General features: G+C 42.1%; 1 protein-coding gene across 1 annotated transcript in view; it reads right to left on the bottom strand.

Annotated features, from left to right (window-relative positions):
- Positions 1-26155, bottom strand: part of ngef (neuronal guanine nucleotide exchange factor) — a 40445-nt gene extending 14290 nt beyond the window's left edge. The window contains exons 1-10 of the mRNA XM_079166733.1: positions 25744-26155; positions 20811-20916; positions 17773-18111; positions 17219-17280; positions 11768-12018; positions 10780-10940; positions 10509-10661; positions 8259-8388; positions 8061-8135; positions 2356-2445 (exon numbers count right to left, since the gene is read on the bottom strand). Coding sequence (XP_079022859.1) covers positions 2356-2445; positions 8061-8135; positions 8259-8388; positions 10509-10661; positions 10780-10940; positions 11768-12018; positions 17219-17280; positions 17773-18111; positions 20811-20916; positions 25744-25936 — 1560 coding nt within the window. The 5' untranslated portion in view covers positions 25937-26155. The remainder of the gene's footprint in view (positions 1-2355; positions 2446-8060; positions 8136-8258; positions 8389-10508; positions 10662-10779; positions 10941-11767; positions 12019-17218; positions 17281-17772; positions 18112-20810; positions 20917-25743) is intronic.
- Between the last annotated feature and the right edge of the window lie 511 nt (positions 26156-26666).

Raw genomic sequence — 26666 nt, 5'->3', positions numbered from 1 at the left:
TAAATAGTGTCTGTAATTAAGTAGAATAAGCATATCATTTTGATATAGATTGCTACTGGCTTCCCAGTGAGGAGCTCATTTATGGCTCTGCGTTCAAGGACCTCTCGACTCACACTTTCTCAAATAACCTTCTGCCAAAGACACAGTTATTCTGTGCCTTTGTATTGGGCATCACCCTCACGTTTACTTGTGTATTGTCAAAAAATAGACTTGAAGCCCAAACAAACTCCAACTGTCAGTTACGTTTGTGAGACGGCGCTGAGACGTGCGCCTGCACAGAGCCGGTACAGACATGTGTATTGATTGAGACGTGCAAATGAAAAACCATGTCCGATACACTTGCAGTCTAGACAGAGGGCTAGACTCCGCCACATATACAATCACAATTTCTTCGGAATTTCTTTTTAGGGGGCTTCTTGTGTCGGTGCTATTCGCCAGGGTGGTGCAGAATCTGACAGTATTCTTCCTTTGTGATATTATCAGAAAGGGTTTCTGTAGCAGCCATGGCTCTTTGTTTATTGCTAAAGAGAGCACACAGCTGTAATCTGGGAGGAGATGCATTTCCTTCGAAACATAATTGAGAATGCAGTTTAGTTGGGAGGTAATTTTGTAGGACACAGAGTTGTTAATACTTGTTATCTTATTTCTTCAAGCTTGAATAATTAATGTGACAAACATTATGTTGTAAGATAATCAAGTTAATTTAGTAATTAACACAAGCTTTCCACCCATTCTTTTGGCTTCCATATGTAATGATAATGCTTTAAAGAAGAATAGGTAGTCCATAGCTCATACAGTAGTTTATATGAACTCTACTCATCACTCTTAATAGCAGCTTCTCTGGTTTACTCCGTACAGTGGCATATTCCATTGGTCTTGTTCATGTGATGTATATACCATTGAGTAATGACCATCTGAATGCAATTACTAGGGAAATACCATGTGATTGTGCTATACTTCCAATCTTCACACCTTTGAATAGGTATAGTGCCCAATAGATTGTGGGACACAGATGGCTATGAAGGATGAACCACATGTCAAACACAGGGCAAAAGAAAGCCACATTTCTCCAGTGGTGGGCCGTCAGGGCCAGCAAAGCCTTCTCTGCTGGCCTAGACAGAATCACAAAGTTGTAGCTATTTTATAATGTAAAATCATAAATATACTACATGTATTATAATTTTTTTCCCCATTATCTTATTTTCTCATTGCACCGCTACTGTCTTCCTCAGTTGCTCTGCTTCCAGTGCAGCTTGTTTTAAGTAGAGCTTTTATCCAATCAGATTTCACCTCTGTGTCTCTAGGTAAGAAGAGAGGCCCGAGGCCTGCAGAATTACAAGTGAATCCCTTTGCAGTTTAAGTGAATGGGGACGATATTGTTGATTGTCATAGTCTTCAACCAATCAGATCTTTAGTTTGACATGTTGGGCGTATTCTTTGACATGTCAGAGCTCGACTGTCTTCACTGGCGTCTATGAATCGAGAAGGACTTCTTACTGGAACTAAAACGCATCTGCAGTAGCTTTAATATGCTTGTTTATGTATTAATATTTGTACAACTTGTTTTTATGAAGATGGATTTTTGTTTGGTTTTATATGTGATAGGAACTATTGTTACGTCCAATGTTGCTCTGGGGATACATTTAGTTGGTGCCAGTGTTGCCAACTTGGCGACATTCTCGCTAAATCTGGCGACTTTCCGAACCCTCTTGGCGACTTTTTTTTGTTAAAAGCTACTAGCGACAAATCTAGCGACTTGTTCTGGTGTTGTTGGAGACTTTTCTGGTGTTTTGACTCTGACGTGAAAGCATAAACCGTTCTGCACTCTCGTGAACGAGCAGCGGGTGCTGCCGTGAGCCCTCACAAAGCACTCACAGGCGGTTACTCACACAGCAGCCTCGCGCAGCAGTCCCAGCTGCAGTCAGAGCAGAGAGGAGACACACTCTCGGCGTATTCATGTATCTGCACTCTGCAGTTAGTATATTTATAGGTGTTGAGCTTCATTTTTACACGAAACAAATAATAACCGTAGCTGTGGCGTCAAAATGAGGTGTTTCAGCTGCAGGACAGCAGTGAAGGCCCAAGTATAAAGTGCACGGGCCGGCACTGCATTTCTCAAACCATTGGAATGGGACTTATTTTCAATCCAGACTTGAAGAAGGTGGTCTCTAAAGTGGGACACAGCTACAGTCTGAACAAATCCCCTTTATCCTGAACACCATTATTGTATCTCACTCTTTGATTGTTACTAACTGTCTTCTCCCACTTTGTTACAGCCACATCATCAAGGCTTCATATTATGAAATGGATGCAGGACAAGATGTGCCATCATGAAAACAAAAGTTTTTTGTTTACCTTGGATTTAAACTCCAGTGTTTTCTCAATGCTGATAAGCTCTTCAGTGCGACTCATTTTTCTCACCCCCTCGTTACACTCTTTCACGATCTGGGGAAGACACAAATATACACCATCAATCTATGGAATGTATACATTTTTTTCAAAGTGAAAGAAAATCATATCATAGAAACACCATTTGCTGTATTCACATTTATTGTTTATTTCAGTGGATTAAGGTGTAATTTATGAAAAACATCGGCTGCATGTGTAATTCATCATGGAAACCAGTTAAGAGACAGCTGATTGTGGTGGTTCATGTGGTCCATCACAACCAGAAGCATGCAAATAAATCATGCATGTAATATTAGAACACGTATGATATGGCAAACATCAATAAGACTCAAGAATGTTAGTCTTGTTTCAAATCATTATCTGAGTTCTGACTCCACTACATGGAAATGAGTTTGGGTAATTACTAGTGCTGGGCAAGTTAACGCGTTATTATCGCATTAACGCATTCATTAATTAACGCCGACAATTATTTTATCGCGCATTAACGCAGTTTTTTTTTAAATGCAATACACACCATTGATGCCAGCAAATTACCCACCCAAACAAACGGTGGAGGAAGGTTTCGGCAGACTACGTTGATGCAGCGTGTGGGAGAAGTATAGAAAAACAAAAGCAAGACAAGCTAACAAATGCCATAGCGAAGTGGATATCTATAAACTGCAGGTCGATTGGTATTGTGGAAGATGTCAGTGTCAGGATACCTGTTGGACCGTGTGTGTTAACCTCTGTTTTCCCCCAATCTCCTCTCCTCATGTGGCTGTCATTTCCCTGTGTGTTGTGTTGTGCCATGTGCTCTGGGATTTTTCCTCTGCCTCCAGTCACTCCCATAGCCACACCCCTGACTGGTGCATGGCTGCAGCCACTCAGCCAATTACCTCTCGCAGGCTGACACACCAGACTCTAGTTACACTCATCCTTTCCCCTGCCACTATAATAACCCTGGTCCTGCAGTCTGGGGTTGTCAGTTCGTCCCGTCTTTCACCCGCTTCAACCCCGTATCGCCTGCTGTCTCGAGCGTCCGCTCTCCGGTGTCCTACGGTCCGGGAATCCCCCGTTCCTCTGTTGTGTCCCAACAGTTCTTCTCGCCGACGCTCTGCCTGCCTACGGTGTCTGCCTCCGGTGTCCTACGGTCCGGGAATTCCCCGTTCCTCTGTTGTGTCTCAACAGATCTTCTCGCGGACGCTCTGCCTGCCTACGGTGTCTGCCTACGGTCCGGGAACCCCCCGAGCCTCTTTTGTGTCCCCACTGGATTGTTCGCCGACGTTCTGCCTGCCTTCGGTGTCTGCTGATCCGGGAATCCCCCCGTGTCCTCCGGTGTCGTGCCACGGGACACACACCGTCAATCTGCCTGCCCTCCGGTGTCGGACCACGGGTACCACACCGTCGATCCGGCCTGCACGCTGTGTCGGACCACGGGCTCCACACAGCCTTTCCTGTCTGTAATCAGCTGTGTTAAATAAAGACTGTTTTCCTGACTCTATCTCCTGTGGTCTTGCAATTGAGTCCTAGTCCTTGCATTCCCGTGACAGTCAGTCTAAGGAACGTTCTTAGGATCGCAACGAATGACGTCACGTATGAGCCTCAAGACGCTCCATCACAAGAAGAATACACGAGTTGTATGAAAAGGAGAGGACTACAACAGCGATGCTTTACAACGAGCACCAGCTGTTGTTCTCACTGGAGACTACTGGACATCGCTGGGTAACCATCATCACCTTGGAGTTACAGCATCCCCAAAAAAACAAGGATCAAAGAACCCAACGACTACAGGCCCATCGCCCTGATCTCAGTGGTCATGAAGTCCTTTGAGTGCCTTGTCCTGTCCCACCTTAAAACCCTCACGGACCCACTCCTGGACCCCCTGCAGTTTGCCTACAGAGCCAACAGGTCTGTAGACGACGCAGTCAACTTGGCCCTTCATTTCATCCTCCAGTATCTGGACTCCCCAGGAACCTACGCCAGGATCCTGTTTGTGGACTTCAGCTCTGACTTCAGTACCATCATCCCGTCTTTGCTGCATGACAAGCTCTCCCAGCTGCACGTGCCCGACTCCACCTGCAAGTGGATCACAGACTTCCTGTCTGACAGGAAGCAGCACATCAAGCTGGGAAAGCACGTCTCTGCCTCCCGGACCATCAGCACCGGTTCCCCCCAAGGCTGCGTTCTTTCCCCTCTGCTCTTCTCCCTGTACACGAACAGCTGCACCTCCAGTCACCAGTCCGTCAAGCTCCTGAAGTTCGCGGATGACACCACCCTCATTGGACTCATCTCTGGTGGGGATGAGTCCGCCTACCGGTGGAAGACTGACCATCTGCTGACCTGGTGCGGTCTGAACAACTTGGAGCTCAACTCTCTAAAGACAGTGGAGATGGTTGTGGATTTCCGGAAGAATGCAGCCCCACCAGCCCCCATCACCCTGTGTGACTCCCCCGTCGACGCAGTGGAGTCCTTCCACTTCCTGGGCTCCATCATGTCCAAGGACCTTAAGTGGGAGCTGAACATCAGCTCCATCACCAAGAAGGCTCAGCAGAGGATGTACTTCCTGAGGCAGCTGAAGAAATTCAACCTGCCAAAGACAATGATGGTGCACTTTTACACAGCCATCATTGAGTCCATCCTCTGCTCCTCCATCACGGTCTGGTATGCTGCAGCCACTGCCAAGGACAAGGGCAGGCTGCAGCACATCATTCGCTCTGCCGAGAGGGTGACTGGCTGCAATCTACCGTCCCTCAAGGACTTGTTTGCTTCAAGGACCCTGAAGCGAGCAAGAAAGATTGTAGCCGACCCCTCTCACCCTGGACACAAACTGTTCATGCCCCTTCCATCTGGCAGGAGGCTGAGGTCCATCAGGACCAAGACCTCACGCCATATGAACAGCTTCTTCCCATCCGCAGTCGGGCTCATTAACAGAGCCCGGGACCCCCACTGAGAAATTCCTACTGGCCACTCCCCTGTATCCCTTCTATCCCTTCTATACACTCGACACTTTACACTACACTTACATCTCACTTGTTTATAGTCCTGTTATGTGTTCGTTGTTTATAGTCCTGTTATCTGTTCGTTTGTGCACTTTATTTTATATTTCACTTATTGTATATTTCACTTTATTTTATATCTTACTCTATTTTATATCTCTCTGTACATTTTAATATGTTTCTACTTGCACTGATTGTTGTTGATTGTTAAATGTTATGCACCTCACGTCATGTCAAATTCCTTGTATGTTCAACATACCATGGCAATAAACGGTTCTGATTCTGATTCTGATTCTGATTATATTGATGAACAATAGAGCTGCATTCATATGCTCTGACTGTCATGAAAACAGAAGACAGACATTTTGCTGAAACGTGCGCGGAACATCTTATTCATGTTGCACAGCAGTGGACCGTTTCACATAAAGTCAGCACACTGAGATATAACTTCTACTGTGTAAAGGGAATACTGCTGTTAAAAAGAACCTTATTTGTTTAAAGTGTTTGCAAACCAAATGTTATTGCTCTTTTGTTCATATAGCAGTACTTTTAAAATAAAAGTGCGCAATACACTACTTTTGAATTCATTATTGAACTCTGCGCATAACAATGCGAATAATCGCAGAAAATCATGCAATTAATCGCGAGAAAAAATTTTAATCATTGCCCAGCACTAGTAATTACACTTGGACACAGTGAATGTTTGATGTTGTACAGCAGGTGTAAATAAGAATTCTGATAAAAACTGTGCATCCGTCACTCTTATCAAATCAAACTTGCTTTTCTTGACTAATATCCCATTGGTTTTCTCTGCAGGGTCAAGAAACACGGAATATTGTGAGCTTTGTGGTGCCACTGTAGAAAACACAGATTGAGCACAAGTTCTTATAAACTAGTTGTGACTTAGATGGGGTGCAAAATCACACGTGATTTACAAACTCCAATGGTTATTGATTTTTAAGCAGCTGGATGTCGGAGGTGCTGACAACGCCTGCTGGCCTCACCCAGTTTGAGCTGGACATAAACTACAATTATGCTTCACTGTCTTAACTCCCAACCCAGTGGTGGGCCGTCATGGCCTGCAAAGCCTTCTCTGCTGGCCTAAACAGAATCACAAAGTTATAGCTATTTTATAATTTAATAGTTTTTCTTAAATACACAACATGTATTATAATTTATAAAATTATTTTTCCCATTATCTTATTTTCTCATTGCACAGCTACTGTCTTCCTCAGTTGCTCTGCTTCCAGTGCAGCTTGTTTTAAGTAGAGCTTTTATCCAATCAGATTTCACCTCTGTGTCTCTAGGTAAGAAGAGAGGCCCCAGGCCTGCAGACTCACCAGTGCATCCATGTGCAGTTTAAGTGAATGGTTGACGATATTGTTGATTGTCATAGTCTTCAACCAATCAGATCTTTAGTTTGACATGTTGGGCGTATTCTTTGACATGTCAGAGCCTTCTAGCTGGCCTAGCCATATGCGATTGGTCAGTGGGCTAGCGTGACATGTTGGGCAGTGACAATCCCAATATCTGCTGCCTCTGTCGAGCGGACATTTTCAGCCCTCAAACGCATTAAAACGTATTCAAGAAATACAACGGTGGAGGCTCGACTGTCTTCACTGGCGTCTATGAATCGAGAAGGACTTCTTACAGTTACTAAAACGCACGGATATACTGAACAACCGTGAGATTAAACTCTTTGGAATCAAAGAAAGGAGGATTGACTTTGTCTTTAAATAGTGAACAGCAGCTTTGGTAAGTGAACTGCTTTTGTTTGTACATCTGCAGTAGCTTTAAGATGCTTGTTTATATATTATTATTTTTACAACTTGTTTTTATGAAGATGGATTTTTGTTTGGTTTTATATGTGATAGGAACTATTGTTACGTCCAATGTTGCTCTGGGGACATATTTAGTCGGTGCGTATTCATGTATCTGCACTCTGCAGTTAGTGTATTTATAGGTGTTGAGCTTCATTTTTACACAAAACAAATAATAACCGTAGCTGTGGCGTCATAATGAGGTGTTTCAGCTGCAGGACAGCAGTGAAGGTCCAGGTATAAATTGCACGGCCCGCCACTGTCCCAACCAAAGGAAAACCAGCAACAAACAGCAAAGCAAACACGTTGTTTTAAAAGGTTTTAATGAGTTGAAGAGATATGCTCCTTATTGTTGTTATTATCTAATTTATTTTATGATTTATCCTTGTTCCTTCTTGTTAGTGGAAGTGTATTGTGACTACCCTGTGAACAAGATAGAGGTAATTAATCTGTTTTTAGTTCATTCCTCCTGAGAACATAAATAACAGTCAAACAGGAAATGGTTTCCCTTACTGGAGAGGCAAAGGGCTAAGAGTGTGGGGGCTCCAGATTCATTGTTTCAGGTACCGGGGAGACAACGAGATACCAGGCAGGTTATCAGACACCAAAACCCTGCACCGCTGTGTTGGAAAGTTATCATGGCAACAATCATTTTATCTTTCGTGTCAACAATCAATGTAAGTCACACTCATCATACAGTGGTACACCGGGAATCCAGTGCTTGCTCGTAAAGAAATGTGCCAAGATAATGATAGTCATATTGTAAATTATAGTCATATCATTATGTTGACACAATCCTTTGGCCCCATTTCCTTTCTCAACCCAACTTGGCCCCCGCCCCTTGACTGATGCTCACCTGCTCCAGTTGCTGATGTGCTTTTATAGCGTTTGGTTCCCTCTCTGAGTTTTCCTCTGCTTTTTTCAGGATGTTCTGGGAAAGAAACCAAGTGAAATAACACTTTGTCATGTTCAAAATATATTCAGACTCACTGCTGAATCTTGCTATTTTACTGGAAAGTATCCATTTAGTTAGAACTCATGTTGGCACACATACTTGTACGAGCAACTTGAGCCTTGTGATCCTCTGGAAAGGAAGGATGAGGAATGAGGTAAAGGACAGGCCCCTGACCCGCGGATGGTTTTCCAATGAAGCCATGGCCTCCCGAAAAGCCTGGTTTCCCTCTCTGGACAGACATGTTAAGACAACACAATGCTTAGTTGATCCTACATTAAGAACACACACATTCTCTCTCTCTTTGATACAGTGATGAGAGACAGAAATAGACAGAGAACCAAACACTAACCTCTGTCAGGTTTCTGCTAATCATCCATGGATCAAGATCACCCTGGCAGTGTTGAGGGCTCATAGATTTAATTGTATTACATTGAGGTTCCTTACCTCACTTAAAGGATAAGGCTAGTGTTTTCCTATTGCCAACAAATCCAATGAATGAAAATACTCAAGCCAACTATGTGTTGGTCCATCGCTCAGTACTTTGTGACTTGTGGCTCTCAACCCCAAGCCCATTGGTTCCAACTGAATAGGTGAATCTTTAATCTATTCAGGTGTTTTTAAGTGTACAGGAAAGTTACTTTAGAAGTTAATTCCATCCATATGTACAGTTGGTAAGCATTTGATGTTCTGTAAAGAATACAAATCACATAAGAGCTCAAAATCATTTTATTTTGACCTTTCTAATTAAAGTTCAGATGCCAGGGGCCAGATGCATGACACTCTGTCTAAAACAGGAGTGCGCACTAAGTCAGAAATATGCATAGTCGTTGAACTCGGCACCTCTACTGAACTTTGCTCCGTCCCCTCTGGGAATCACCGACAAAGACAGAATCAATTTAATGATAGAACAACTTGTTGGTCTGCCCAACGCTATAAAGCATGAACTATATGTATATTGCTGCCATTGTCAATTTAATTAGGTAAAAAGTCCCCTGTTCTCTTAGCTTCTCACTAAATAGTTTACCAGCTTAGTTTGTTTTCTATCCAGTTCTAACTGCACACAGATATAATTTTTCTTTGTCACTTGGAATGAATGTTGTGGAGGTTTTATGGTGAAAGGTCAGTTGAATGTTTTAGTTGTAATGTTGCATGTTGGTATTCCCATCACACTAATTAGACTAATGCCCGTCTATCAATCACACATCAAAGGGAAACCCCAGTAAAGAGCAGCAGTAGCATTTCCCTGTGAGGAAACACCCTCAGTGTTTTAAAAGCCAGCGTCTGGAGCAGGAAATAAGAATCATCAAAGTAAAAGAGAGAGATGAAGGCAAGACGAGCAACAAAATCCTGATTTTGAGTTTCCAGTACACCTAAACATCAGACTGTGGCAGTCTGTGGCACAGGCAATACTTGGATCAATCCACTTGTTTTGGTCTTGTTTTAGGTGACTTTTATGACAGTAAGAAAAATACAATATACCATCATCACTGTCCTTTAAGGTACACAGTGATACAACAGGGTGTACCTTAAATCGTGACGGTGAATGTGAAGTTCGAGAGCAAATTACCTTTGCTTTATAACATTCAGCCGAGAAATGATCTGTCCTGTAATGCGCTAAAAACCTATAAGTGGACCAGCCTGTTTGAAGAAGGACCTTTACACCTGAGAGAAAATGAAAGCAGCTCTTCTCCTCCCAGTATCACAATAATTAGTCACCATGTTTTGAACAGTTTTGTCACGTTCTTCCTAGGCTGATAGAACTAATCTTTCTACACTGCCACTGATGTTATTGTTTGTGATAAGTAATTAGGCTTGGCACTCCTAACACCCATATGAGTGAGATCAAACTGTTACACCAAAGACTTGGCATTATGTACTGTACATCTACAAAACAGATGTACAATGGCATCTAATAGATATACTTTCTTTGTGCCGCATCTCTAATATGTTAGTTCATAAACGCAGTCGCAGGCTTTAAAATGTTCATATTAAGTTTTGAAACAACCAGCAAGTCTCAGAAGTTTTTTCTGGTAGCTGGCAGAAGTCCCACAGTGTCAGTCATCCGAGGAACCTGTCCTCTACAGCGCGTGGGAAAGCAACCCTCTCACTCAGGTATGTGTGGTTGATCAACCACACCCTGCACATTGCAGTTGTTATGATCAAAAGCAAATGTATTCTCTACTGAAAAGCCGGACTGACAACATTCACAAAAAATAGCAGCGTATGAAGGATGACGCCTGTTATTCTTTCTCCCAGTTCCTCTCTCTAATCATCAGTAGTCAAATCGGACGAAGTGTTGTTGTGAGCAGTGTATGAAGAAGACAATGTATTTAGAAAGTAGGTACTCACAAAATGCGTCTGTAGTTCTTCTCCTGGTACACCTGGTTAATGACGTATTTGATGAAGACATCGAAGTGTTCCACAGCATGGTAGTAAACAATGTCACACACATCAGAAATCAAAATAGACTTCTCAATTCGGTGCTCAAGATCCATTAAGAACCTGAAATTATTAAGAGATCGTTATCCAAGGATATAAGGCACAGCTTGTTTGCTGGACTAGAACTTGATCAGACTTTTAAATCATAAACTGATTTGTGTTAATCAAGACCTCATCCTACCTTTCACTGGCCTTCATCACTTCCTCGATGTTGGAGAACAGAAAATGCACATCGGATTGGCTAAGAGTGGTGATTAAATCAGGGTTACGTAGGAAGTGAGTCTCTAATATCTCCAAACTCTTGTAGTACGATGCTTCTGAGGTAACAAGCTCAAACATGGCCTAGACAGAAAAACAAATCACAATGCCATATTAATACTAACCGAGGATCCCTATACCCAGTGAAGAGTTGATATGATGACAATCTGATGTCCTGCTGAACAGCTGGATGAGGCTCATTGTTTTTATTGTACTGATTTTCACTGGAAAACCTACCAAATTACCAGATTTAAATGATGGATGTGTAATAGAGTAATCCATTTACTTATGTGTTGATGAGACATCACAATCTGTTGGCATGAATATTCATGAAGTTATTTTGGAGTAAGGCAGCTGCCAGTCTAAATGTATCTCTTGTTTGTTTCTCTTATACTGTCACTAGAATTGTCAGTAATGTTAGTCCAGCTAGCAGCGTGGCTCTAGGGATGGCAATGTCAGTCTGTTGCAACACTTTGATCCAGACTTGAATATCTCAGGAACTATTGGATGGATGAACATTCATGGTCCCCAGATGATGAAGTCTACCTTATTTGGTGAAACCCTGACTTTTCCTCTAGGTTGAGGTTTTAGTGAAACACATTTTTTAACATTCAACATTTGTGGTTTAAAGTGAATGTCTTTACTACTATTAAATGGAGTGCCATGCAATTTGGTTCAGACAGGATCAGACGTGATCAGGATGGATTGCAATCACTGTGGTGATCTCATAACAAACATCAGGTTGAAATTTGAATTTGTCAAATACTTTGGTTTATGACCAAATACTTGCCAAATGAATGCCATTCCCATTACAGCCTCAGCTGTACTGCATATTTACTCTTGCATGAAATATTCTATAACTAACACCTGTACATATCTATATAAGCCTACACCTGCACAAAATTGCTCACCTCCTGCATTATGACTTCACTCTGTGGTAACTGGGTGAGCAGGCCACTGGCCTGCACAACATCCAGGTTCTGCCACAAGCTCAGTGACCGAGCATTGTTCCTCAGCTGCAGCTGTAGCACTGGAGGGGACATGACACCAGACCCTTCTACCACAGTCCCTGGTGGGACCCCAGGAGAAAGGTTCTCACGCTGCCGCCGTTGTTCAATCTCCTGCTGCTTGGAGCTGTCCCGGTATTCCTGGTACAGGAAGGCTGGAGAGTCAAAAGACAATGAGTCAGGCATGAAGTACACATGTAGAATTTCTTTTTTTTTTGCAAAGGTCTGGATTACTACTGAGACTAAGCAGTGGTGTTTTAGATGGGAAAAAACAGCTGCTATGGAAAGACTCAAAATAAGAAAATTACACAAGTTAACTTTTTGTTATAATGCGCTATTTCACATTTCCCACACAATTTAACAAAAGTGATAATTGAACTGCACAGACCTACATTTTCTGTTCTACTGCTCCCTGTTTGTAGTAGTTTGTTTTGTAGTTTTGGGTAGCTATGTTTGCCCAAGTTTGCCATATTGTCCTGCTGCTTCCATGTTTGGTAATCCTCTCAGGCCATGTCAGCACTACTACATTTCCATTTAAAAATGTATATGTTTTGCTACGCTTACACTAAGCATCCACACTACGCCCGCGGTCGCTACTTGATTGGTTCTTGGCAGCCATGACGTGTCCTTCCCTGATTCGTCACACCCTATCACGTGACCCTTTCCCGGAAGTTCACAAACAACCACAGTCTTGATTATTGATCGACTACCATGTTAATTCAACATGGACAACTGATTACAGGTGTTGCTGACCTTGTTGTCTTTACTAGCAGCTGCTGTCCAGTTAAAGTCTGCATTTTTGTGGAGGAAGCAGCTAATTGGAGCGATCAGTGAGCGGCGTGTCCAGCGGCATTATCAGACCTACAGAGCGGCCGTCTGCAGTCTCGGTTAGCGGCTTTGGGGAGGACGGACACAAAACGGAGGACTCTCCTTTTCTTATTAATGCTTAACTATTGTGAAGTCCACACAGAAACTATAAAGGAACAAAACATGAATTGCTCTCCAGTACGACAGAGACTTCAGCCACCAGCAGAGCTACGAGTGAGAACAGACAACAACGAAACCGAGGAAACGAGGGAGAGATGTGTGTTAACCACATTTATGGATCATAATCTAGTAAACCTTTATGTGTAAGTGTTCATTTTAAAGTAAATTTGATGTGTGAGAGAGAGAGAGCAGAACCCGCTGCGCTGTAAGTAAGTCTGAAAAATGAAACCTCTAAAACTTTCCACAAAATGTGTCTATTTGAGTTTATAGAGCAAAATTTTAGAGGAAGATCTCAAGTATCAAACACAACCGTTCATTATTAAAGACTACTTTATTACTCTGTCGTATTTTTTTTTAATTAAGCAACCAATCTTCCCTTCTCCGTTCTCTACACTGGCTACCTGTAAGAGCTTGCATCCAGTTTAAGACTCTGGTGCTAGCCTGCAGGGCAGTGAAAGGAACAGCTCCTTCCTATCTCCAGGCCATGGTCAAGCCCTACACCCCCGCCCGACCACTTCGCTCTGCTGCCTCGGGGTGATAAGTTGCCCCGTCGCTCAGAGGTCCCTGCGGCCGATCGACCCGGTCACGGCTGAATGAACTCCCCACTGACGTCAGGACAGCGGAGTCGCTGCCCATCTTTCATCAGGCTGAAAACTCACCTCTTCAAGAAGTACTACCCTGAGCCTTCCACTCAGTACTTATTGTATTCATATTAGTTTGTTGCCCTTATTGTATTCATTTGTTTCTGCACTGTACGTTTGCCCTGGTTTATGCTCTTAGATACGTGTTTAACAAAGGAGATGCACTCATGACTTCTGGTGACTAGTAGTTCTCTTGAATACCTATGTTGAATACACTTATTGTAAGTCGCTTTGGATAAAAGCGTCTGCTAAATGACTGTAATGTAATGTAATGTAATGTAATGTAATCTACTTCCTGTTTACACCGACACCGGCATGCCCAGTGTACGTGAAGTCACGTGATATTCGTTTTCAGGCGTTTTAGTCTGGACGGAGATCATTTCGAAAACAATGCTGAAACGCCTGTGTGGAGGGAGATTTATTAGTTATTTATTTGTTTTATTAGTATGGATGTAGCCTCAGAAAGATGCTTTAGATCCTAAAAGCCTGTTTTTGACCAGGTATGGTCAGCTCCAAATAACACACACAGGATGCAAAACATTTTTGTTCGCAATTTATTCCCGGTGAACCATTCCACGCTAAGTCTGCCATTATTTTTTAACAGCGATTTAGTTTATAGAAATAGCTCATGGCTGGCCTGCACCGATCTAATTTTTCTAAGATAATCGACATTGTTCATGGTGACTGCTGTTAATATTTGCTTTAACTAACTTCTGCCAACTGAGTAAATGATGACAACTCGACAAATAGCCAATAAGATTGCAGCGGGGCAAGAGTCAATCATGGCAAATTTGTGCCTTCCATTTTCATTGTCAAAGGCTTTGGGCATGTGTATTTTAGTTTTCCCACACTCGGGGCACTAGATATTGTGAGGGTGGGGTTATCTCCACATAGCAACCAATATAAGTGTCATGATCCTGGGTTTTTGTTTAGCCTGTTTCCTGTTTTATCTTGAAGTTCCCTGCCTCTTGTGTCCTGTGTTAAATGACTTCCTGTCTTTGTGGTTTTACCTCCTTTTTTCTGTGAATTATCTGTGTTGTTAAAGGCCCATTTACAAACTCCACACTCACAGACTCAGACTTTGACACGCGTTCCGGCAAAGTCCGCGAGGGTTTAGTTCTGTCCCACTGGGGTTTGAGAGCTGTCTCGCAAACATCTTATGCCCTTTATAACTCCGCATTTCTGCAGACTTTGCCTGAGGGAATTATCCACAATTCATAGCTTTGTGACGTTAAGCACAGGGTTTCATTTTGCCTGTTGAAGCTGTTTTGACAAAAACAAGTACATAACATGTTATGACGTTGTCACAGTAGTGTGATCTGTCGCAGCAAAGTGCTGTCCCATTCGTATTTATAATATTTCAAGCTTTTGCAGCCTCTCGCATCAACCATTATGGTCCCTGAAGGTTCAGGGTTTAAGGCCTTAGAGTTGACATTGGGACTGGGCCTTATTCTCGTCAGCCTTTCTCTGTTCCCTTGTGTTACTTTACCAATCAGCTTTCAGACTGCCCTCATGTTTGCCCACCTGCGTCTTATTCTCTGATTAGTTTCTATGTATTCATAGTTCTGTCTCTTGTCTGTTAGTTGTCGGTTTGTCTTCATTTGTGTTTGGAGTTCTGTACCAGTTTGCCCGTGTCCTGGCCTGCTGTTTCCTGCCTGTTCTGTTGGACTCAAGCTTGTAAGCTATGTTTTTCAAATGATCTTCATTGCACTGTGTCTGCTGCCTCCTCTCCAGACCATGACAAACAGCAGCAACTCAGTACCATTAAAACAATTCATCTTTTTTCTGCTGCCAGTAAGTGGGGCTTTGCCACGTTTCCTCTATGCCTAAGTGACATTTTCAGACATTATTAGGAATGGTTTTAGAGAGGTAGGTCCTGCCACGCTTGCTTCTGTTCCACTAGCCCATGTAAAGTATTGACCTTCTGGACGTGCTCCTACTGCATAATTCTGTCTTTCAACTTCCTGCTTATATCCGAAGTTAGAATGTGTGCCATTCTGTAAATTGACATCTGCTGCTTGTAATCACCTCGCCCCTACATTTTGTCAAATATCTGAGCAGTTTTATAATATTCTGTAGAGTGTGAAGGACAGACAGATAGAAGACCATGAGAGACTCTCCACTACAGCAGTCTGACAAACATCCACTGCTATTTACATAGCAGCATTATGCATAGCAGCTAGTTATGTTCCCCTACACTGCTCTGGGATCAGCTAGTCATGTTACTGTGATAACAGTCATGGTGACTGATCAGAATGTGTTGTTCTTTATCTTTTATTTTGTGCTTATAACAATATAATATTATAACAGAAGTCAACTCATTTTTAGTTACAATATTACACACAGTCTAGTTTTAAATGACATGTAATTATTATTCTAAGCTCAGCCAAGAGATTATTTATCATTTTAGTTTAAAAATCAATATTACACATTGCATATTTGGTTGGGAAGCAACTTTTTAATTCATATTTATAAATCAGCTTCCAGAACAACAAAGCTGGTTCATTGATCGTCTGTGGCAAATGTGTTAATGCTATAAGTTATTAACATTGACCTGCATCATTGTACTGATAAATCAACCCAGTCTCACATCTTCGTGAAATAGTCATGAAATTGAAATCTAGGTATTTTTTTACATTGACACGATTGTCCGTTTTCCGTTTGTGTCGCTCAGCACAAAAAACAATGGCAATCCATGGTCCATTAAGATCCTTCTCCGTGGTGGACACATCAGTTACGCACCCACAAACATCAAGCTAATGTACTGCAGCAATACACAGTGCGTTAACTCAGTAGGGAACTTTGCGCCGAAGATGGGCTCCTTAATGTGATATCTGTAGTGGATGTGGTGGTGTCAGGTCATACAACCTCCTCATAAAAGTAGAAGTGTGTGCCCAGATTTGAAAAAGGTAGCGGCTGTTTGAACCGATCAGGTAGCAATAGCAACCGGAAACTAATAGACAAAAAACGGAAAGGTCGATAATGTTGCAATGTACAAAAACACCTGTGTATGTGTGGACTGGGACTAAAACTAAAAGAGTTTGCTGACAAGAACAGCTGCTCTTTTCAGGGAACATTGGCTATGTGTATATCAAGAGGGAAGGTGACTTTGAACAACAGGAGCCTGTTGCATAATCTCTCTCAGTCATATACTGCAGATTGCTTTGGTGGGCGTAGAACTGGACTGACACTTACATAAGAGAGAGTGAAATGTGCGTATACAGCCAAGAGATGCACAGGTTGGAGAAAAGGAAACGGCATATTTATTTGTTTACCGAAGATATAAAACTGTTTCTGCCCTTTGTGAATTGTTCACCATAGTCCTGCAGGTAAACTGGTCTTGAGTAAATTTGGACTAAACCCTGCAAATAACCATTATCCTGTGTAGACACTAAACAAGACTTGGGTGAGTAGTCAGTCAACATAGCCGACAATCAGCTTAGAGAGGCACTCAAGCTTGATGAAGGAGTCAGATATGCAGTAACAGATATACAGCTCAGTGGCAATGCTGAAGTCTTATCACGCCTGTTGTTGGGTTAATACATTATTTATCAGAAATAAGTGTTTGCATGCGTGTTGCATATGTGAATGTGTGTGTCATGCCAATGTTAAGTCTTAGTCATATAATATATATTCACAAATAAGATAGTTTTTTTTATAGCTGTGGCACTGGTAACAGTGGGTGGAATACATACGCGGGCGGCCCTAACGTCATGTCTTTCCTCACCAATGTTTTGGACGATGTTGAGGCTGTGGCAGATTGTCTGGCTATCTCCATTGCTCGGCAACCTGAAATGAAAGAAAATAGGAAATATGAGTTTGGACAGGCAGGCAGATGGCTGAATATATTCACTTTATGATTCAATTTGTATCAACAAATGATGCAGCAGTGCTGTTTGGTTCATTCCAGCACACAGACATACAATGATCTTCTCCATCAAACCCAACAAAGTAAACCTGAGCAGCGGGATTACTCTGCAAATTATTTGTTGAAAATATAAAAACATCCATCTGCGCCTTTTCATATTCACTCTCTAGTCACAAAATGAGTCACAACTCAATTATTCCAATCTCTCCATCACCTATGTTCTCATAACTCACAGTGCATTTGTAATTGTGTTGCTCACAAGCAAAAGCACTACAAACAATAATTATTTATATTTGCCTGTTTTATGTTTTATATTTACTATTGGCAGAAACCCACAGGTTAAGCTTCAGCAAATAATCCTTTTGCATTTCTATCCTTTACACCTCTCTGTTTCCACTGTAATCAGATCTGACCTGAGGTTGACGTCCTGATCTGCTCCCGGAGAACTGGGCCGTTGAGTGCTCATGGTTTTCCCTCTGACCTCCTGTACAGTGCAAGCTGCAGTTGTTTGCTCGGACAGATTTTTTATGTCTCCGCTATGAATGCCGTGAGTCCGGTAAGTGATCATGTCGGCTGTACAATTTCGATGCTGGCTGTCGGAGGCAGCAGATATGTCCACACTCCTCCCTCCTCCCACTCCTCCTCTTCTTCTATCCACAGCATCTCTGTTGTACAGAGATGCTGTGCTACTGGCCGCACCATTGCTTGGCAACACAGCTCTGGAATGATGGAGCTGTGGTGAAAGCTGAGGGCTACATTTGATAGCAAAAAAAAAAACACTTTAGAATCATCATCATCTTCATCTTCACCTAGAAACTAAAATGATTTAAACTGCCATGTAAGGCCATTTACATCTGTCTCTGTACATTTGTCATGTGATTTTAACAGTGTATATCGAGTCATCTAAGTGAGTGCATTCTAAGATTTTCTTCAGCAACAGACTCCTTTAGACATTCTATGTCCTAATTCACAGGCTGAATTCTCAAAACACTGCATTTCTAGTTCAAATATTGTATATGTTCGGAAGAGATCGAGTTCATCAATCTTCTTTTACCCAAACAACAGATATGTCCTTCGTTGTTCTCAAAATCCCATAATCTATAGTGGATCTGACCAAAACCGCTCACAGCATCAACTAGGAAAGGAACAAGGTCATCAACCAGGAGTAGGCCAAACAAGGAGGACATTTCACATCTGATCAGAAGACCAAGCTTTGAACAGAGAAATGGGTTGCGTGACCAAAGTTCCAGGAAAGTGAAGTAATTACTCCTGAGCCAGCCCCATTTACCGAATGAAGACTTTTCATTCACATGAATTTCGCTACATTTTTGTCTTAATTTATGTCTTTTTGTCTTCAATATTGGAACACTTATAGCATATGTCAGAATATACGTATCAGTATCAGAAAAGGAAGCTTGGGGATTGGATTCATTCATGGGAAGCGGGCCTTCAGATGAACACCGCCATCATCTGAATGCGAAGTTGAGAAGTAGGAGAGCCGAGATGGAAGCTAAGCTAACGAATTCAGGCTAACCCAGAAACGGGAAGTCGGGGACTGTTGTGCCCAACTGTTGTGCCCACATCTTCACAGAGACCTGGCTCCATCATTCATCCCAGATCAAGCTGCACTTGACGCCTGTCCACTGGACAGAGAGCAGGTCTCTGGTTGGATGAGAGGAGGTGGACTCTGTTTACATCAATTGGTGCTCAAACACAGTCAAAGCGGATGGACAATGTTTCTCTGATGTCAAATTTTGTGGCAAAGACCATCTTGTATCATGTCCATTTTAATGTGGATTACAACCTTCTCTATGTATCAAGTGTCCAAATTGTTTTCTCTAAAGGTTTGTCATCCATACTGAAATCCCCAAGCTATAAGTCAGTTAGGGTGTTACATGTGTTCAGATTCAGCACTGTGCAGGCCGCCTCCTTGGACTCTTTCTCTTGTTGGCAGATGGATGAAAGAATAACATCGATTTTATTGAGGGTTGTTGGAAGCTGGTTGTTTGCCACTCATTCTGAAGCCTCAGCTTTCTTTAACAAACCAACAGTCAACAAGCTTATATCTCTGGTTTGGCTTGATTTTTTTGATTCAAGCCACTTTGAAGATGAATGCTTTTTGCAGTTTTCCCGTTCAAGTTAACAGTTTTATCACAGTACTGGGGCTTGTACATCTACTGCTTCCTCTTCTGGCTATAACTTGGATAGCTGTTTCATCCATCCATTTTCCTCCACTTATCCGGGGTCGGGTCGCGGTGGCAGCAGGCCAAGCAGGCTGACCCAGACTTCCCTCTCGCCCGCAACATTTTCCAGCTCATACTGGGGGATCCCGAGGTGTTCCCAGGCCAGCTGGGAGATATAATCCCTCCAGCATGTTCTGGGTCTTCCCCGGGGTCTCCTCCCAGTTGGACATGCCCGGAAAACTTCCAGTGGGAGGCGTCCAGGAGGCATCCTAATTAGATGCCCGAACCACCTCAGCTGAATCCTTTCGACGCGAAGGAGTAGCGGCTCGACTCCAAGTTCCCTCCTGATGTCCGAGCTCCTTACCCTATCTCTAAGGCTGAGCCCGGCCACCCTACGGAGGAAACTCATTTCAGCCGCTTGTACCCGCGACCTTGTCCTTTCGGTCACGACCCAGAGTTCGTGACCGTAGGTGAGGGTAGGAACATAGACCGACCAGTAAATTGAGAGCTTTGCCTTCCGGCTCAGCTCTCTCTTCACCAAGACGGTCCGGTGCAGCGCCTGCTTTACTGCTGCAGCCGCACCGATCCGCCTGTCGATCTCCCGCTCCATCTTACCCTCACTCGTGAACAAGACCCAGAGATACTTAAACTCCTTCACTTGAGGTAGGCACTCCGTCCCCACCTGGAGGGAGCAATCCACCGGTTTCCGGCAGAGCACCATGGCCTCAGATTTGGAGGTGCTAACTCTCATCCCCGCCGCTTCACACTCGGCTGCAAACCGCCCCAATGAATGCTGGAGGTCACGATCCGAGGAGGCCAACAGGACCACATCATCTGCAAACAGCAGAGAGGTGATCCCGAGACCCCCGAACCTGACGTTCTCCACCTCCTGGCTGCGCCTAGAAATCCTGTCCATGAAAGTCACGAACAAGACCGGTGACAAAGGGCAGCCCTGGCGGAGGCCAACACCCACCGGGAACGTGTCTGACTTATTGCCGAGAATGCGGACACAGCTCCTACTGCAGTCGTACAGAGACCGGATCACCCGTTGTAACGCTGTTTCAGTATTAATGAATTAACCTTCAGAGGGACTGGAGAGGCTTGTGTGTTTATCACAGACATGATACGCCTTGAGAGTGTGTGTCAAGTATGAAGTGTAACCGTGGTGTGTGTGTGTGTGCAGTGTTTAAACAAGCACTGTATGTGCTTGTTAGTTTTCTGGGCGTGTTCCGTGCCAGGGTTGGGCAGTAGTAGGCATGAGGACTCACCGTCTAGCCACACGCAACAAAGGTGATTTGTTGGGTAAGAGAGCATAAGAGGTGGAGACTCCAGCTCTGCTGGATGGACTATTGTCGACACCAGGACTGGTAGAACCTGAGAGACAGAGGGAGAGAGAGAGAGAAGTAATCGGAAGGAGACAGTGCAGTATAATCAGGCACAACAGTGTGGAACGTTATCATCCCAACATTTCAATTACTCTCTCACACACACACACACACACACACACACACACACACACACACACACACGCACACACACAGCCTTCTTCGCGTGCTGAGTGTAGTACAGTAAGAAGCAACATATAAATACTTAGGAATTTGGCTTGACAGCAGACTGTATTTCAGTATTTATTTTCAACATTTGACACAAAAATAAAACAATCAATGTATCATGTATCAATTAAAGGATGTCTATCTTTTTGAACCTTCATGTCTGTCCTGACTATGGATATGTTGTGAATTGTCATGCCGCCTATCAAATGTCCAAATGTCATTCTCACAGAGTGGATGGGCCTCCTTACAGCCATCTCATGTTCATCATTTAAAGAGCTCTACTGCTGGACATCTCTTCTCTCATTTAAGTCTCGTATCTGCAGTCCATCATCTAGTAACTACTTCATATCCTTCATGTACACACTAATGTTGGCCAAACTGGTTTATGGTACTATGCACCTTTTAAATGGAATGAACTGCAAACTACCCTCAAACTAGAGTCTTGCATTCCCTATGGAGGTGTTAAAGCTTTATTATCTAAAATGCTTTTTATGATTCTTTTAACTGTTTTACATTTTTTGTGTAGTTGTGTTGTTTCTGTTTTGCCGATCGTGTTCTTGGGAATGTTTCTTGTTCTCAGGTTACTCTTAGAAAATAGATTTGAATGACATTGCCACATTAAATACACATACAATAAACACTATATTTATATTTGACAGTAAAATAAAATGATTTGAGACTTTAAGAATGATCTTTGGCCTATAGCCTAATGTCAAGCCTACAAATCTCCGGTCATCCTGTCCTGACAATAACAGAATCTCCAGTTAGCACTGCATGCTACTGTATCGTTCCCACTGTGTGTGGGTGTCTATGAATATACATTGAATATGTTTCATTTTTGACTTGTACATTCCCACATGTGACAGATAAATACAGTATCTTCAGATTTATTTGGAAAACCTCTGGACAGGCTACAAAGACACGCTGCTGTGCAAATCAAGCATCCCCTATAATATTATTCATGATGACATTTAAGACTAACACTCAGCAGTGCATAGCTACAAAAGCATTTTAGAATTAAATATGAGAAATACAAAAATAATAAAATTGGACAAAGTTAAGAGACTTTTTACTGTATATGTATTTGCTGAAATGACGAGGACAATCCCCGCTCCTCATCCTTCAGTTGGTGCACTGTATTGGATGAAATTGTGTGTCCTTACACACACTCATCTCTTGCACACATTCACAAACAGAACTAACTACTTAAACTACAATGAAGAAATTGATCAACAGATGTATGTTTAAAATATATAATAGGATATTCTCCATTTTTGTCCATTTCTACTAATTACTCATACTGGCTTGTTCCACTTTCAACGATATCTCTCAGTCATTGAAGGGAGTTTGCTCAGTTTTCATCTAATGAAGACATCGTGCACTGTGTTTCAACCCTCCAGAACAACCTTGAGTCTAGATGACTTTGTCACCTATTCCCATGGTCAAGAATGCCTGTTTATCATTCTGCATGACTAACTGCCTGTAATACATCTACAAGAAAGCATAGTATTATATACTGGAGGGGTTCCCAACTCCAGAGCCATGAGACATTTGCCTCGGGACAAAATAGAAGCAATATGATTTGGCAATAATTACAAATTTTGGCAGGCTATTTGTGTGGTAATTACCTTGAAATTGATTTGGAAAGTGACAGTCTCTCTGCACTCCTTGGCGCTAACTCTGCTCTAACTCCACTTTGATTTAGAATTGTTTGAAACCATCTAATCATCCTTAAAGACGGAGTGGAAAAAAATACAGTAAGATTTTATTTGAATTTCTCTCATAATTACCCCACTTACATAATCTGTTTTACTCAGAAATTTGTCACATTACACAATGTTTTATGGTGACTTTTAGCAATAAAGATAATGTAAACTACACTGCCTGTCTGCACAGGCAGACGTGTTCAGACTTATGAAATGTGAATCTATGGTTAAAAGAATAGAAAGTAGATGAAGACTTGAAGAGTCCTTTGAATCTTTAGGACATGTAAACATTATTCAAATATTTTATGTTTTGTACAAATTCTAATATCTTTTCCAGATGTCGCCAGTTGCTTTTCCAAAATCCTATTCTGTCCTTCTGAATAGACTTTGGAGGGCAAACACACGCAGGCAGTAAACTTAAGAAATTAAGGGTGTCGACAGTGTGTCTCTATTCAGTCTCACTTGTATACGAATAGAACTTTGCCCTCTTTCATTAATGATTGTATAACTCGTATATGAAAGGCCTTCTGGCATATGACAGTATTTCGGGGCCTATATAAAAAAGGGTAAGCTATTGGTTCTCATCAGACATTACATTCCTTTCAAGCATGGGGTGTTTTATCACAATTTTCAGTTCTTTGGATGATTTGGTAGTTGATAAATCAGAGTTCTCGCTTATATCTGATCAGTCATGAATTTATAGAATAAATGTGACACCAGAGGGACATCACTTAATGAACCGTGAAGGAAAGGTTTAAAAAAATGTTTTTGAATCTTTCAGAAAATTGGGACGCCACAATAATGATGATATCGTAAACAGAACATTCATTTAGCTGATTTGTATTTTTTTATCTGTCTTTCTGAACCCCAAAACCTGCCAGTGGAAAAGCATGTTTTCTTTAAACATTTGCCACAACTACACCATTTATCAGATTTTCATTATGTGAAATGAAAGCTTCTGTCAGAAAAAGCCACCAAAACTAAGCTTAAAATAGTGATATTTCATCAAAAACATTTTATGCTACACTTAAAATCTCAGAACACAGAGCGGTGAAGACAGCAGAGGCTGTAAGTACACATGGTCATATATTTTTTCCAACATTGGTAACGCTTATGGGCACTTGGAACAATGTTGTATAGATTCCATTGATAATAGATTGTTTGCCATTTTTTGTAAAATAAATTATCAAAGATATTTAACTTGTTTTAGTTCTCTCTACTTCTACTCATGATTGTTCTGTTTCCATAGACAGGACTTGTATTACAATGACAATCAAGGCCACAGAGAGAAACATTTGACAGGAGCAAAACCCGCCCCAACACTGCTTGGGGTTCAGAGGGTTAAAACGGACTTCTGTAAAGCATATTGAGGCATTATCTTTCTTCAAGGTCAGTGTTTATTCCACTGCAAAGAAAAGCAGACCATCTCTATGTGACTCCTCCCCTCAAAAAATAAAATGACTTATGAGAAAACTGTAAATACAGGAAACCTCTGAATGGCACAAAGTCTCTCGTTTGTGGCTCCAAAAACAAATGTTGGCCTAATGTCTTGTTTCCTGCATGGCAGATACACATAATACATAACTCATACATAATAAGATCAAATAGATAAGAAATATTTGGCCTGCCCCAGTGTTTGGGCTAAGTTGAGCTAAAGCTGCTTCTGTCAGCTACAGACCTGTTTCCTGGATGTCAGTGTATTATGTTAGAAGCTTCATTATAGCTTTTCTATCTACTTAGAACTGTCCCAACATAATACCACCTGCACTCTCTTTGAAATTGTAGGTTTCATAATTACAGAAACTGCTGTATTTATTCTTCACAGCATATGAATACAGTGAGAAAGTACAGTTAGATATTCCTTTATATTGTGCTGTGATCTGGTGTGCATTTATCAGACATGCTATCAAAACAAATACTATCTGATCATATCCCTCATGAAATACAAAGATCAAAGTTATCAGTGCCTGTGAAATTGATCACTATGGGATAGCTGACAACTGTTGATAGGATCAAAAAATGTAATCATAATCATAATTTCATAAACTGCTTCTGAAAATGCACATTCTCCTTATTATTTCAGGTCACAGGATGATCAGGTGACTGGATTGTGTGACATTTTTCAACAGGCCTCAGTGTTTTATAATTTAATTTATTTATAAGGTTGAAGCTGTCTAGTTATGTATGAAGTAATCACTTTAATCCCTCCCTTTGAGGCCTGTCCGAGATGCCGGGCAAAGTCTAAGCTCAAATGCTTTATTGTTGCGTTTGGTGTGGCTCTACTGTATGAATATTGCACATTCCTATAGAGAACAATGACTAAAAACGCAACCACAATACATTCTTTATCACTGTCATTCAGTTTCTGGGATTGTGCCTCTGACAGACTGTTGAGAACAAAGCAGGATGACAAACAGAACTTCCACCAGAAGAACTTTGCAAATCATTTCAGACTCTCATATCAACACCAGAACATTGTCATATCAGGGACATGTTGGTTATTTCATTTCAACATACCAACTTCAAGTTTGTGTTTTGCTTGAAATCACAAGGTCAGAGGTTGACCTGTGGAAAAATAACTCAGATCATAGTGCTGCTTAAACAAAACTAGTTTCTCAGGTTGGACTCGTAAATAGGATGGAAGTACCAAGCCTTTGTTCCACTTCTTAAAAATCAACTGCATCAATGCCAACTGCCAATGGGGCAAGACTGCAGAGCAACAATACACAGTGATTCCACTTGCAAAACCATTCTGCTGCAGTGTGATGCTCTCCAATGAAGCATGTTCATGTTAAATATGCATTCAGTGCCAACAGGTTTGAATTAGGCTAAATACAACCAGAAAGGACCAGAAAAGTCAACTTAAATGATGATTAACTTTGAAGTTGAGTACAAAAACAATGTTAAAATGCAGGCACAGTGGAGGCCTGATATGTTCTTACTTTCAGGCTGGTCAGATGAGCTCGGCCTCTTCTTCCTCATGGACCGATAGAAGCGGGAGTTCCTGCGGATAGGCTCTCTGGTCACATCTTCATCATCGTCCTCCCCCTGGCTGGGTTTAACCACAGCTACTGGATGCTTCTCTGGGGGTTCCGTTGACTTGTGCCCCCACTTGAATAGGGCAGTCACAGACATGGTAAATGATCCCCTTTGCTTTAAAAAAAAAGTGTGTTTGGAAGATTATGTTTGAAAATATATCATAATTAGCCAGAATCCAGAAGCAAATCCATGACTAGAAATCAAAAGTTCTGGTGAAAAATAAATCCGAAGACAAAGTCCAAGAACAGAGAATTGATTCCTGGGCCGTCTCTCCCTCCTGTCAGTGGTACAGCAGTGTTGTTAGCTACACAGGCAGCCTTTGGAACCAGCAGAGTGCGTCACTTATTTCTGCCTAAGCTGTAATTATTGCATTTATGACTCTCTCTCTCTTTCCTGCTCTTTGCCCCACCTCTGATAGGCTGCCTACCTCCGTCCCTCTCTCTACACCACCCTCTTACGTGCTGACATTCCTGAACTCAACCTGGTCTTACCAGCCTGCCTGCATGCCTCGCGGCTCTAAAACTCTCCCTGTTGTGAAACCTGAAAAGCCACCTGCTGACAAACGACAGTCTGTTCACTTTTCTGTGCTTTCAGGGTTTCTCAGATCACTCCACAAACTCTGTCCATGTTCTCGCTCTTGGACTGACATTTTTTTAAATATTCAGTACATTAAATACATTTTGCATATGGTCAGTTATTTATTTTTATAGAACTGTGTGTTACAGTGATGTGTGTAATGTTTCAGGTCCTGTTGAGCCAGGGCTCAATATAGTAGTTGTATCTGTAGTCAGCTGACTAGGAGGGTTTAAAGTTCACTGTCTCTTAT

This window comes from Pholis gunnellus (genome assembly GCF_910591455.1).
Source record: "Pholis gunnellus genome assembly, chromosome: 9".
Taxonomy (NCBI): domain Eukaryota; kingdom Metazoa; phylum Chordata; class Actinopteri; order Perciformes; family Pholidae; genus Pholis; species Pholis gunnellus.
Note: the sequence above shows the minus strand (reverse complement) of the source record. Positions and strands in the feature narration are given on the sequence as shown.